Source organism: Ambystoma mexicanum, chromosome 7p (assembly GCF_040938575.1).
Source record: "Ambystoma mexicanum isolate Mex_15411 chromosome 7p, UKY_AmexF1_1, whole genome shotgun sequence".
NCBI lineage: Eukaryota > Metazoa > Chordata > Amphibia > Caudata > Ambystomatidae > Ambystoma > Ambystoma mexicanum.
In genome coordinates, this window is record NC_090939.1 from 375,519,927 (window position 1) to 375,535,474 (window position 15,548).

General features: G+C 50.5%; 1 protein-coding gene across 2 annotated transcripts in view; it reads right to left on the minus strand.

Annotated features, from left to right (window-relative positions):
- The window catches only part of USP25 (ubiquitin specific peptidase 25), a 1,331,637-nt gene that overhangs the window by 482,756 nt on the left and 833,333 nt on the right, over positions 1-15,548 (minus strand). For both annotated transcript variants that reach the window (XM_069636412.1, XM_069636413.1), the window contains exon 13: positions 13,394-13,555. In XM_069636412.1, coding sequence (XP_069492513.1) covers positions 13,394-13,555 — 162 coding nt within the window. The remainder of the gene's footprint in view (positions 1-13,393; positions 13,556-15,548) is intronic.

A 15,548-nucleotide genomic window follows, 5' to 3' on the forward strand; every position in this document is an offset into this window, starting at 1 on the left:
ATAGTAGTGGCGAGTGTTAGGTTTTCTGGCTTCCCTGAGGATGTCCATGCATCTCTGCGGGAGCTGTAGATGTCCGAATTCTATGATCTCAGGAGCCAAGCTGCTAAGTTCATGTTCTGGGGGCATGGATGTAGGGTCCTGCCCTCGTCTTGTGACAGCATGTTGTACGGGCAGGGGAGTTTCACAGGGGGAGATAGAGACATCTCCATCAAGTGAGCGAACCATGGCTGTCGGGCCCACATTGGGGCCACCAGTATCATGGTTACTTGTTCCTGGTGCATCTTGTGCACCACCTTGTTGAGAAGGGGAGTCGGGGGGAAAAGCGTAAACAAATTTCCCTGACCATTGTATCGACAGACCGTTCCCCTTGGATTGGTTCTGGGAGTACCTGGAGGCGTAACTTAGGCATTGTGAGTTCTCCAGGGTTGCGAACAGGTCTATTTCTGGGAATCCCCATTGTGTGAAGACATCGAAGACGATGTTTTCGTGCAGTCGCCATTCGTACTCTTCGGGCAGGGGGAAATCTCTGCTGAGTTTGACTGCCAGCAGATTGAGTTCCCCTGGTACATGTTGTGCCAGTAGGAACATATTTTGTTTGAGAGCCCACTTCCATATATTTTGGGCCAGTTTGGACAGTCCTGGAGAGTGGGTTCCCCCCTGCTTGTTGATGTAATACATGGCTGTGGTGCTGTCTGTTAGGACCATCACTGTCCTGCCTTGTAGGTGTTCCTGGAAGGCTTTTAGCGCCTTGAACACCGCTAGTAGCTCCAGAAGATTGATGTGTTTGGATGCTATGTTCGGAGTCCACACTCCGTGAGCAGTCTGATGGGATAGGTGAGCCCCCCCATCCTGTGAGGGATGCGTCTGTGGTTAGAGTGGCTTCCGCCGCGGGTGTGGCAAAGGGTTTCCCTTTTCCCAGGTTTTCCTTTGTCCACCACCGTAGCGAGAGAACTAAGGCCTGCGAGACCACCACTAGATCGTCCCATAGTCCGCTGGCCTGACACCACTGGCTGTTGAGCCACTCTTGCATTGGGCGCATGCGCAGGCGCGCGTGAGGTACCAAATAAATACACGACGCCATCATGCCTAGCAAGCGCATTGCTTTGCGTACCGTCACCTCTCGACCGGTCACATATTGAGGGATCTGAAACAGCATGTTTTGGACCCTCTCTTTGAAGGGGAAGACAAGGCCGTCCTTTGTTTGAATTAGAGCCCCTAGGAATTGTTTGATTTGGCTGGGGTCTAGGCTGGACTTCTTTTCGTTGATGGAGAAGCCCAACTGGAACAAAAGGTCTACAATCTTTTGGGTATTGGAGAAGCATGTTTCGTAAGAATCCCCTGTTATGAGCCAGTCGTCGAGGTAAGGGTAAACTGGGATGGACAACCTGCGCAGGTGGGCCGCTGCCACTGCCAGCACCTTCGTGAATACCCTTGGTGCTGATGCTATGCCGAAGGGTAGCACTCTGAACTGGTAGTGTTTGCCCTCGATCATGAACCGGAGGTATTTTCTGTGCGCTGGCAACATTAAAATATGAAAGTATGCATCTTTCATGTCTAATGTTGTCATGTAATCTCCCTGTGATAGCAGTGGGATCACTTCCTGTAAGGTCACCATACGAAACTTTTGGGGTTTGATAAACTTGTTCGCTGGGCGCAGATCTAATACAGGGCGCATGGTGATATCCTTTTTGGGTACAAGGAAGTACACTGAATAAATACCTTCCGTTACCTGAGATGGAGGCACGATCTCTATGGCTCCTTTTTCCAGCAGTTGTTGTACTTCTTGGAGAAGGATGGCAAGATGTTCCGGTGTCATGCGTCGTCCCCTCGGGGGTTTGTATGTTGGGGAACTGTTGAATTCGATGCAGTATCCGTGGGCTACGGTGGAAAGTACCCAGCGGTCTGACGTTATACCCTCCCATGCTGGAAGAAAGGATGTTATCCGGCCCCCGACCGGTGTTGCATGGGAGGGGACGCGAATCTTCGCGTCACTTTGTGTTGTTGGGGGCTTGGGAGCCTCTGGGGGTGGACCCCTGGCCTCTTCCTTTGCCCCGGCGCTGGCCTCTTTGGCTGTACTGCCCACTATTGGTCTGGAAATTGGTGGCAGGGTACTGTTGCTGCTGGTTTTGTTGTTGGCATTGGCCACGAAAAAAGCGTTTGTTGCCATAGCCGCGCCTGGTAGAGGGCTTAGAGATTTGGTCAAGAGTTTTGATAGTATCAAACTCTTTTTTAGCCATCTCCAGAGCCTCATCCACCGCTTTCCCGAAGAGGTTTGAGTCTTCAACAGGTTTATTTATTAAAGACGCCTGTGTCTCCGGTTTGAACCCTGAGTTGCGCAGCCATACGTGGCGTTTTAGGAGTATTCCCTGAACCAGGGAACGTCCCGCTGTTTATGCAGCATCCAGAGAGTTCTTTACAATAATCTGGTTGACCTGGGTTCCTTCGCCAATAGTTGTAAGCAGGCGTGTACGTAGTGGTTCCGGCGCTTCTTCGGCGTCTTTGCGCAGTTTGGCCCACTGCGCGTCCGCATAGCTAGCGAGCAAAGAATTGTTGTTCGCAATTCTTGCCGAAAAGGCAGCCGAGGATGTAACTCTTTTTGCAAGGGCATATAACCGCTTGCCCTCCTTGTCAGGTGGTGCCTCACTGGTGGAAAGTGGTACCCCTGCCCTCTTTCTTGTATTGGTTACTACCAGGGAATCCGGAATGGAATGTCCCCTGATGTACAGCGGGTCTGAGGGTGAAGGAGTGAAAAGTTTTTCAATTCTAGGATTGACCCCTCTGATTAGTGCGGGTGTGGACAGCGAAGGGATGATTCTTCTCTTCACCGAAGCGAGGAGGGGAATGGTCTGACTGACCGGGGGTTTCTCCTGAATTACTCTTTCCACAAAGTCTAATTCAGGAGAGAGCTCCCCAGTGTCCAGTTCGAAATGTGCTGCTGCTCTGCGCAACAGGGCATTAAATGTGGGCTGATCGTCAATGGGAGACGTGTTTCTAATAGGTGAATTGTCAGGAGGATTTAGGTTCAGGACATCAGTGTCGGAATATATTGATGGGGATTGCCAGGGGTGAGAAGGTCCTTCTTCTGGATTTTCTCCGAAGCCTTCTCCTACCAAGTCTGGGCTGTCTTCCAGACCTTCCTCCTGGTTCCGTCCCTCTTCCTCGTCCATAAAATCATCCTCTTCCTCAAAGTAATGTTCTTCCCCAGTGAGGTCATACACACTATGGCAGTCTGAGGCTGTGTCCTGGTGGGGATTGACTAGTCTCGGAATTTTGGCCCTGGGGTCCTCCTGAGGCCCTTCTCTTATTCTCTTGGGAGTGGGAGGGTTCTGGGTATTCATAAACCTCTCCATTATTTCCATGCAGAGATGGAGCCTTTCCATGGTTTCATGGGGTACCCCTGAGCGGTCTAGCGGGGGAAAAATAGTGTCTTGTAGCTGAAAACGGCTCGACCTCTCCCACAACGTCGAGGAAAGTGTCCCGTCGCCCTCCGAAAAGCCTTCAGGTGTGTTGGGAATCCCCTCGACTGAAGGAGATAGTCCCTTCCTTTCTTCGGGCTTTTTCGGCGTGTCTTTCGACCTCTGCGTAGCGCTCGACGTGTCTTTCGGCGTACGCTTGTGGGCGTCAGCTACCATGATCCTCGCCAAGCTCTCAGCAACTCGTTTGTCAGCGGAGGGCTGTGGTTTCGACGTTATGGGTGTCGATCGCTCTACGGCGGCATGCGCTTTCTGCTGATGCGCGCCGGCCGATGATTTGGGGGCGGTGCCCTTATTTGCCGAAAGCCCAGTCGCTGGTCGCGGCTGCGGTTGCGAGAAGGGCTTCGAACCCCAACGGTCCGAGGAGGCCGCCGGTGGAACCTGCGTCTCCTTGGGCGCTGATGCTCTCTTCGCCTTCGACGAAGAGGAGCCATGGGTTGTGTGCTTATGTGTGGTCTTGTGTGCGTCAATGTCGCCGGGGTGTTCATCCCCATAAGCAGGGCGTGAGCCGAGCCCGTCGGGGCCGGGGACAGACGACGAAGCGCGTGTGCGCTCTTTAGGGGGGTTTTCGACTTCCGTAGCGGAGGTCGTGGTATCACGTTCCTCGTCACTGTCGGTGGTAGCAACGGTGGGTGAAGCGTCGGCCTTCGACATAGCGTAGGCCGCCCACCTCTTGACCCTACGGTCTTTTAGAGTCTTAGGCTTAAGAAGCCGACAAGCCGTGCAACCTTCCTCTTTGTGATCGAGGGGCAAGCAGCGGTTACACCGTGAATGCTTGTCCTTCCAAGTAAACTTGCCCTTGCAAAGCGGGCAAAACCTAAAGGGTGTCCTCTCCATAGCCGAGGCAATAAATCGTGATAACCACCCCTAGGGAAAGGAAGGGGAAAAGGAAAGGCATTCTCAGGAAAGAACCAGAGATGTCCCACGACCCCCACTCTCCCTACTGTATATGGCCTGCGAGGCCAGGCCACGTGTTCGGCAACGCCGAAGGATCTCCTCCGCTCGTCCCCTCCGTCGAAGATCTTGCTCGGCGGAGACAGCTTCACAACAGCGTCGAGGGGGGGGATCGATGTGTTCTATATTAATATAGGAAAACGACCAAAGGTCGAGGAGATGAAATCTGCAATGTCTCTCGAGGAGCTCCGCGTAAAGGCGACCAGTAGCTGGGCGGAAAAAAACAATCTGAGGGACCTCGACGCGTGAGGGATTGTGGGTACAACGCACGTCACTATAGGGATAGTGTTTCAGACACGCCTTGTCGACGTCCCTTTTCGACTACGAAAAACAAAATGCAATACTCCGCAGTGACCACTGGATGTCGGACCTATGCACAGCATGTGATTCTAAGCAGATTAACAAACATCAGAAATATATATGGGATGCATTACTCACCGTAATCGTATTTCTGATGCTTGTATCTGCTTAGATTCACATGCTGTGCATAGGCCGACATCTAGTGGAAGCTGCGGAGTATTACAGTTTGTTTTTCGAAAGTCGAAAATGGGCGTCGACACAGGCGTGCCAGTAATACTATCCCTAGTGTGACGTCCACTGTACCCAAGATCCCTCACGCGTGTAGGATCCTCAGATTGTATTTTTTCTGACATGAGGAAGCATGAGGAGTAGCGTGAGTACAGATAATCCAAGCAGATAGACAGAAAGGTAAGACTACAAGCAATCATGCACCTTCTCTCGGAGGGGAGGAAGGGTGGGTCGCATGTGAATCTAAGCAGATACAAGCATCAGAAATACGATTACGGTGAGTAATGTATCCCTTCTGAGGCTTGTGGAATCTGCTTAGATCACATGCTGTGCATAGATTAGCGAGCAGTACCAGAAGAAGGAGGTGGGATGTGAGAAGGGTCATGAGCAAACAGGTGTCTTAGAACCGCTTGTCCCACTTGTGTATCTGTCTTGGAATGAGTGTCAATGCAGTAATGCTGAGTAAAAGTGTGAATAGAGCTCCAAGTAGCTGCTTTGCAAATGGTGTCGAGGGGAACATTTGCAATGAAAGCCAGAGTGGCACCAATGCCTCTAGTAGAGTGGGCCCTTGGCGTAAAAGGCAGAGTCTTTTCAGAAAGAGAGTAACACAGCTGTATACAGTTGATAATCCACTTCGAGATAGCGCCCTTAGAGACGCGATCCCCCTCTCTGGCTGTAGCTACGGAGACAAACAGTTGATCTGTTTTCCTTAGCGGTCTGGTTTTATTTACATAGTATAAGACCGCCCTACGCACATCTAGGGTGTGTAGTTTCACCTCAGCCGAGCTTTGCGGGTTTTGGAAGAAAGCCGGAAGCTCGATGGACTGGTTTACATGGAACTTGGATATGAATTTAGGTGAGAACCTAGGGTGTGTGCGTAAAACCAGTTTGTCCTTGTGGATAGTAAAGAAAGGATCCTGCACTGACAGAGCCTGAATTTCACTGACCCTTCTTATGGAGGTAATGGCTACTAAGAAGGCCGTTTTATAAGTCAGGTGTTTGAGACTACTTTTATGCATGGGTTCGAATGGGGATCCCATGAGCTTAGCTAGCACCACGTTGAGGTCCCATCCTGGCGGTGGGTTCGAAATAGGAGGGTGAAGTCTCTTTACTCCTTCCATGAAGGCTTTAACCACTGGTACTTTCCACCACGAGACCTTGTTATGGGATGTGGTGTAAGCCGAGAGGGCTGCCAGGTGTACTTTCAGCGAGTTAAAAACCAACCCTGCATCCAGCAGGTGGAGCATGTATGTCACAACGTTGGAAGGAGTGCAATCAACCGGGTTGATTTGTTTATTCTGGCACCAGATAACGAATCTTTTCCACTTATCAAAGTAACAGTGCCTTGTATTTGGTTTCCTGGACTCCTTTAGAATGTCCATACACCTCTGTGGTAATTTGAGATGTCCAAACTCTATGACTTCAGGAGCCATGCTGCTAGGTTCATAGAGTTGGGTTCCTGATGCACTGTTTGACCCTGTTGCTGGGACAGTAGGTTGTACCAGGCTGGGAGTCTGATGGGCTCGCACACCGCCATCCTGCGTAGGTGTGGAAACCATGGTTGTCTCGCCCACATGGGAGCAACTAGGATGAGCGTCATCGATTCCTTGTTCATTTTGTACACCACCTTCCTGATGAGAGGAGTTGGTGGAAAAGCGTACGCAAACATCCCTGACCAGTTCATCCACAGGGCATTCCCTTGGGAGTCCGGCTGGGGGAACCTGGATGCAAATCCTGGGCATTGTTTGTTTTCGCTTGTGGCGAATAGGTCTATAGTGGGGAAACCCCACTGAGAGAAGAGATCTTCTACTACGTTTCTGTGAAGGACCCATTCGTGTTCTTCTGGGAGGGAGTCTCTGCTTAGAGCATCCGCTAGGGAATTGAGCTCCCCTGGAACATGTTGTGATGACAGGAAGATGTTCCGTCTGAGTGCCCATATCCATATTTTCTGGGCAAGCTTGGACAGATTTGGCGAACGAGTCCCCCCTTGCTTGTTCAGATAGAACATGGCTGTCGTGCTGTCCGTCCTGATCTGCACCGACAAGTTCAGTAGATGGGGCTCGAACGCCTTTAGCGCTCGGAATACTGCCAGAAGCTCTAGCAGATTGATGTGGTTCTTGGCTACTGAGTGAGACCAGAGACCCTGAGCTGTGTGGTGGAGATGGTGAGCTCCCCACCCAGTCAGGCATGCATCTGTAGTCACCACGGCTTGTACTTCTGGATCGTAAAAGGGTTTCCCCTTTGCGAGATTCTCTCTTGTCCACCAGTGTAGGCTCTGTACGAGTGTTGGTGAAACGACCACTAGATCGTCCCACTGACCACTTGCCTGAGACCACTGTTTCGCCAACCACTCCTGCATGGGACGCATGCGCAGACGCGCGTGGGGGACCAGGTAAATGCATGACGCCATCATGCCCAGTAACCGCATAGCTTTGCGTACTGTTATCTGTTGACCTGACTGATAATGCGGAATTTGCCGAAGTATATTCCGAATTCTCTCTTCCGAAGGGAAGGTCAATCCTCTCTGAGTATCTAGGATAGCTCCTAGAAACTGTTTTGAGGTGCTTGGCACCAAACTTGACTTTTTCTCGTTGATAGAGAAGCCTAATTCGTGGAGGAGGTCGATAGTCCTCTGAATGTTTGACCTGCAAATTCCTGGGGTTTCCCCCGTTATGAGCCAGTCGTCCAGATAAGGGTACACCGGGATTGCCTCCCTGCGTAGGTGTGCAGCTGCCACCGCCAGTACCTTGGTGAATACCCTTGGTGCTGAAGCTATCCCGAAGGGCAGTACCTTGAATTGGTAGTGGCGACTGTCCACCTTGAAGCGCAAGTACTTTCTGTGCGCTGGGAGCATGGAAATATGAAAATAAGCATCTTTCATATCCAAGGTTGCCATGTAATCCCCCTTTTTTAGGAGGGGGATTACCTCTTGTAGCGTGGTCATACGGAATTTTTGGGGCTTGACATACTTGTTGGCAGGCCGTAAGTCCAATACTGGGCGCATTGTCAAATCTTTCTTTGGTACAAGGAAGTAAGTTGAATAGATACCCTTGTTTACCTGGTGTCCTGGGACGAGTTCTATCGCGTCCTTTTCTAGCAGAATGGCGATCTCCTCGAGAAGGATCTTTTGATGCTCTAGGGAGTGCACTCTTTGTCGTGGAGGATGGTTCCGGGGACGCTGCAGTAGTTCTATACAATATCCTGCGGATACTGTTGACAGCACCCATCTGTCTGAGGTGATCCCTTCCCAAGCTTGGGTGAAGGTGGAAATGCGTCCCCCTACTGGGGTTGCGTGACAAGGGACCCTGAACTGAGCGTCACTGTTTTGGTGGAGGCGTGCCACCTCCCTTGTTGGGGCTGCCTCTGCCTCTTCCACGACCTCTCTTGTTACCCCTGCCGTAACTCTGGGTAGACTGCTGGTTGTTATTCCATTGTGTACCCTGTCCCTGGGCATAGTTGCCTCTTTGTGAATTTTGGCCGCGTGGGCGACGAAAATTACTGTTCCCCCTCTGGTTAGGGGGTTTGTTGGTAAGCTGGCCAAGGGATTTGAGAGTCTCATATTCATCTTTGGCATTTTTAAGTGCGTCTTCGACCGCTTTCCCAACAATAGGTCGGGTTCCACTGGCTTGTCTATTAAAGAAGCCCGGGTTTCTGTCTTGAATCCCGACTGCCGTAACCACGCATGTCTCTTGATAACAGTACTTTCTGCTATCAATCTCCCTGCGTTGTCAGCGGCGTCGAAAGTTGCTTTTAAAATGCAACCAGACACGGCTCTCCCCTCTGCCGAGATCCGAGCCAGCTGGCCCTTTAACGGTTCTGGAGCAGAGGCAATGAGCGCCGCGACTTCTTCCCATTGATGGCAATTGTAACTAGCCAACAGGGTGGTGGAATTCGCAATCCTTGCTTGGTAGGCGGACGTTGAGGCTACCTTCCTGCCAAACCCGTAAAGTTTTTTGCTCTCCTTGTCGGGAGGAGCTTCTGATGAAGATAAGGGCGTGCCAGCCCTTTTTCTAGTGTTGGTAACCACTAGGGAATCTGGTTTAAGATGTCCCCTTATATATAGAGGGTCAGACTGGGCTGCCCGGAAAATCTTTTCAATTCTGGGGTTGACAGCTCTGGTGAGGTTAGGATTCACCAGGGAAGGATCTATTCTTCGTTGGATGGATTTGAGGATAGGGATGGTTTGAGCGACCGGTCTCCTTTCTCCTACAAACTCCTCCGCGAAGTCCCTTTCCTCCTGTACATCGTGGGTGTCGATGTGGAAATGTTCCGCTGCTCGAGCGAGAACCTCGTTAAGGAGGGGCTGGTTATCGACTGGAGAGTCGGTAACTGGGGCTTCGCTTTGTACTGGGGAATCTACTCTGTAAATTTCCTGCTCATTTTCTCCCTCCTCCAGGTCCTCATCCTCTGCGTAGTAATCTGTCCCGGTTTGTTCTTCCATAATTTCAAACTCCTGGTCCTCTTCAGGGAAAACTTGTCCCTGGTAACTGGGGAGTGGAGTAGAATATGGAGTGGAGTAAGGCTGAACCTCGAAGGGTTCAGGTCTTTCGAACCGGGGCTTTTTACTTAGCGGGATAGGATCGGAGGAGCCTGAGGGTGTGGCCCCTTGAGGGTTATATGAAAGAAAATGTTCTGGGTTCTTATCATAAAAATCAGCCAAGGAAGACATTCTAGACATAACCCTGTCTATGTCTTCACTGGACCATTCCCTGGAACAGGGTATTACTTTAGTAGGTGATGATTTATGGGACTTTTCAAGGGTAGACTTGTGTTTGCTTGTCTGCCTAGGGTGAGAGGATGGCTTTACAGGAGTGGAAGGCTGTGCCTTCCGCTGTTTCCCCCCCTCCCCGTGCGTGGAAAAATGTTTTCCCTGTCCCTTGGAGGCCCCAGAGACTTTCGACGCCTGGCGCCGAGGGTCTGGAGAGGTATCTGTGTGCTTTTGTGGGGCCTCACTGGTGTTAACCGCGGTCTCGGTATCTTGGAGCGCGGCCTGGGGGTGGAAGTCGTCTTCGTCTCCCGACGATCGAACTTCCGTTAATGTGTGTAGCGAGGCACTCTTGGCAAGAGTGGATGATTGCCTTGCGTCGTGAGGTGATCTCGATCGAGAGCGCCCAGAGGACACCGAGTCGGACCGTTCTTTTTGTGCCTCTTTCCGGGAAGTCGACGTCGTCGAGGTCCGGTTGGTCTTAGTGTGTTTAGTGTGTGTTAGGTGTGTAGCGCTTGCGTCGCCGGGGGTCTTCCCCATAGCCGCCCTGCCGGACGACCTTCCGAGGTCGGGGACCTGCGCTCGCCGGCTGTCTTTCGACGCCGTAATGCCCTCGCCGTCCGAAAGTACGGCGTCGCTGCCATCGCTGAAGGCGCCCTCCGCTGCCATGGCCTCCTGCCTGGCGTGGTGGGCCCAGCGCTTTGTCGAACGGTCCTTAAGTGTCTTAGGTTTAAACCTACTACACGCTCTGCAGTTCGCTTCGGGGTGATCCCTCGGCAAGCAGAGATTGCACGTGGCGTGCCTGTCGACCCAAGGGTATTTGCGATTGCACTTGGGGCAGAATTGAAAAGGGGTACCCTCCATACGCACCTTAAGGCAGCGGGCTGCTAAGTGTAGGAATATATAAATGTAACTATATATCAAGAGTGAAGAGTATGTACCACCCCCCACTCTCCCTACTTGTAAGGGCCGAGGCCAGCGGCCTACTAGGCCCGGGCCGAGGCCAGCGGCCTTCCGAGGCCCAGATCCGTCGTGCAGCAGTCGACGGTCGATGACTTCTCCAGCCGTCGTCGAGGTTGAGGGTCGACGTTGGGGTGGGGAAGGGAATGAATAAGAATTATAATTATAATAACAGCAAAAGTATGGCTAAGGCCAGGGAACTCCGCAAGATGCTTCCGACCAGTATGGCGGAAAAAAACAATCTGAGGATCCTACACGCGTGAGGGATCTTGGGTACAGTGGACGTCACACTAGGGATAGTATTACTGGCACGCCTGTGTCGACGCCCATTTTCGACTTTCGAAAAACAAACTGTAATACTCCGCAGCTTCCACTAGATGTCGGCCTATGCACAGCATGTGATCTAAGCAGATTCCACAAGCCTCAGAAATATATATATGCAATGTGGTTGAAATATTTATAGGGGACACAGAAAACCCTTTAGTACCCCCCCAACCAAACATCACCACTCCTTTGCTTTGTAGGAATAGATTATTTCTATCACTAACCTACATTCAGACTTTTTTTAAATCAAAATAAAAATCTATTTTCTTCTCTATCTTTCAATTTGAGTTTTTTTATGACGAAAATATGACTGGTTACCTTTTTCTGTAGTATGAAAACTGGCATTATAGGCAGAGCAAACACGAGTATGCTCTTTTGTGGGAATACCTGCATATATTGATGCAGCCAGTATAGACATGTTTGAGCACAGCAAGCAGGAACGTGTTTTTTGTCTAATAGGAAACCAGCATACATAATGGCCAAAGGTACCATGAAAATGCACTGGGCAATGCTCAACAAAATACTCCTTTGCTCTCTTGGTGAACCGGCATCTATTGGATTGTTTTCATGGGTTACTCTACAAACCCGATTAAAAACTGTGGCCTTTGACCCAATTTTTCACATACCGTGTGCTGTAAATAGCACCATTTTAACCCATTTTAAAAATGTTATTGGTGGGGCGATTCACCACGAACCCCAGTTGGTCGGTGCAGGCTGCCTCGCTAGGCAGTCACTCGCGTGAAAATGTGTATGCCCCTCCAATTAAATAGATTACAAGCCGCCACTGCACAAGACACACAGACGTTAAAATCCCCATTACAAGTGAAGTCCAAATGTTAAGTTTATGGGGCAATAGGTCCCAGAAAGGGGTATTAGTGGACTCCGTGGCAGGCCAGCACAAGACTGGCTTGAAATCGATTACCCCCACCCCCCGAACCTCTCCGGCGGTGGACTGATGAGGAGACTAGTGACGTCCCGGGCAAGGAAGGGAACATTGTGTTATGGATGTGCTACCTCTGGGCGGGAGCCTTACCACCATTGACGAATGGAACAAACCTTCACAGTGGAGTCGGAGTCTCCCCAACAGAAGATCTCGATGAAGAAAAACAGCCAAGGATGTTCCCGCGAAGAGCCCGTAACGAGCAGCCCGACACCCAGGGAGAACGGCCAGCATCAGGCGACCCTGCATGGGTGGACATGGCGCCCAGTTGTGGTCAGGGAGCCTCCACGAAGAAATACATGCCGTGGACGTGTGGCTCAACAGCAGACCGGGAATCCAGCGATGGGGACCCTTTGGCTCAAAGGTTTCCAGCTGTGGCTCAAAACTGCAGCAGGGAATGCCAGTGGTGGTCTCCACACTGGGAGGATGGCACGAGGGGCCCGCTAGACAGCTGCTGCAGAGGCGACGGCCACGGCTGGACAGCGCGAGGATGAGGTGGACGGTCCAAAATCAAGCAGCAAAGGCACGCCACGAAAACAGCTAATGAAAGGAGCCATTTTGTCCGAATTCGATTCATGGGAAGGAGAACTGGACACAGTCGCTCGCTTTGCCTCATTGGAGAGGGCGCACTTTGGCATATGATTTTCAGAGTCCCCAAAAATGCTGGTGCAGAGATTGCACAGTCATCCTAGGGTCAGTCATTTCTCTTGGATGTGTCAGGATTGAACCCCTTAAAACATGGGGACCAACAAACCAGTGCCAGCCTGCCATCACACACAGCTTAAAGGGCATTCTGTCACTATTGGATGCTTTCACATTTTAGGGGACGGTGCATTCAGCAGTCGGCAAGTTTGTACCGGTGCATATTTGGGCTAGGGTTGTCGACCCACCAAAACATTACATCCAGTCAAGTTATTAGGATAGCAGCATTAACAATGCAATGCGTGAGCAAAACTGAATACATAGTCACACCTGGGGAAGTGCGCTCAGCCAATCAGGTGGTCTGAACCAGTGCACCGCCTGCCACCAAAAAGCACCGCAGTGAAAAGCCGATGGCAATAGGTAAGAAGTATGCATTCGTTGCCATTTGATGCAGTGGGCGTGTTTGCCCGGCTTCGCAAAGTACACACAGGGGCAACAGTTGAGTCAACAGCTCATGGGCCGTGTATCTTTATGCGGGTGTCCAAAAATCTATGCATTTCTAAAGGCCTGACAAAATGATATGTACAAATATGCACTCATGAACTTATCGAAAGGGTTGTAAGAAGAGCATGGCGACAGGCACAGCGGGGATGAAAACAGACAAAACAAAACAACTATAACAGTCGCAGGAAACTACAGCATTCAGGAAGCAAATGGCCCATCTGACGTTACTAACAGCAAGTCTTTCCTCAAACACTAGGACCTGGAGCGCCCATTCGCTTTCTTTTTTGGTGTAGGGACCACCTTTTGCAAATTCACACGTAGTGCAAGTTTAACAGTGCTCAGTCAGCATCGGCATCGTTTTACCTTGACATGGAGTGTGACGTTATGGAACCACCAGGTGGCGCGCTGGTATCGATATCGTCGACTGGAGAAGTGCACACGGGTTTACTGGAAGCAAACTCCAAAGCATACTGCAGGACGTCAGCCAGTGGGAACCGCTTAGGACCAGATCCATAACTTAAATAACTGCAAAATAAAGTTTGGGTGAGACTTGTCTTGTAATTAAGTAGATTGGGCACTTTCATTGTAGTTCTCAGCACACATCATACAAACTAGAAGGCCTGTTTTGCTAACACTCATTGTGCGTAAAGTGTAAGAAGGGCATGTGTCTAGTGTGCAGCGGTGTCGTGGGAGGAACACCCCAGTCATACACTATTTATCAGGTACTTGTCCAAGCACTGCCGAGCTGGTTTGTCCATGCAGTGCCGGGACAAGCCAGTTGCTCATCAAAGCTCCGGGACAAGTCAGTGGCTCATCACAGCTCCGGGACAAGTCAGTTGCTCATCCCAGCTCCGGGACAAGCCAGTGGCTCATCCCAGCTCCGGGACAAGCCAGTGGCTCATCCCAGCTCCGGGACAAGCCAGTGGCTCATCCCAGCTCCGGGACAAGCCAGTGGCTCATCCCAGCGCTGCGGTTGCTTTCGGATGTCATTGTAAACATTGTCGTTTGAAAGAGCAAAAGCCGGGGTGTATTTTCAAATGTAATCAAGTAACAGACAATTGCCAAGCACTAAATCGCCCGTTTGAGTTGATCTTATTACACTAGTCGAGCCCAGTGCCTGGCTTCTTGCGGCTGCGTGTCGAGCATTTCTGGACGTGGGGCATTGTCGAGAAACAAGGTCTGAAGCCCAGTCATAACTGCATGCCTTCCATACATCTACCATGCTAGCCATCTTGAACCAACACTTTTTTTCTTACATGCAATTATGGCTTAAACCATTCCATGCCTCCAAAAGCAAAATGATGCTAGAATTCGATAGGAAAGAGGGTCGTCATAGGGAGCTCCTCGTGTGTCACTCTGGAAGGCCAGAGTCCTATAAAGAGTAGTCAGCGTGTGTGTTGGTTTTTATTGTATTGTGACATGACACCTGCATGGGAAAGCCCAAACACCACATAGCCACCGACACTGAACACGTTTGGGGACTAAAAGCCACTCTTAGAAAGCTACTTAATTGTTTTAACATCGGATGCGAATCTTCCACTTTAATTGAGCTAATGAAATTAGAATGTCAAAGGGGAAAATCAAGAACACAGGCACTCTACCCTGGAGCAGTCCCCCTAATGAGGTCTGCAACCTGTGACTCTCCAGACGATTTCAACTACAACACCCATGATTCCTCACCATTGATTATTCTGGCTAGCCCTGATGGAATTTGAAGTCCCAGAACATCCAGGGAGACAAAGGTTACAGATTACTGCTCTACCAAGATCATTCTCGGCCACAGAGAATCATCCAGAAAGTCAAAAATAACCCCAAAGCAATATCCACGGGTCAGCAGGAAACTCTCGCCTTAACTAATGAGAGCAATCATGACAACTATCCAGAAAGCAGCTCAAGAAAGGAGTTCAGGAAGGAAGAGGCCGTGAGGAACACTGCTCTCTGCTGCCCTCCAAAGCTCGTTGAAGAGCACAGATGATTCATAGAACTTTGGTAACAGTGTTTAGTAGCATTAATGGCGGTACGTTATGTTTGGTGATACCTACAAACTGCGTTTGAACAGAAGTGCCTCATCCCAAATGCCAAGCGGGGATGGGGGTTGGTTGACTGACTGTGGATGCTTTGCCAATTCATAACTTCACAATGTCCCCCCAGGCACATATTTTACAGTAGAAGGTCAGGTCACGTGTCCGTGGGCTGTAGTGGGCCCACGAGTCTTTTATGCAGCCAGATAACGAGCTGCAAAGGAAGTGGAGTCTGCGTTGTAGAATGGCCCTGGGCAGGCCCGGAAGCGAGCAATCCACGCAAGGAAGCCCTCACACATCAGAGGCGAGGGCGCGAGGCAGTTCTGAAAAAAGTAGTGGGCAAGAATTCCTCAAAACCAAGAGACCGAGCAAAGGCTACAGCAAACACAGCTATTGAATTCACTCACTCACACACACACACACACACACACACTTTCCGCATCTGGATATTAAATGCGAAGTCGTTTTTTGATAAATAGAAAATGGGAAAGTATTGG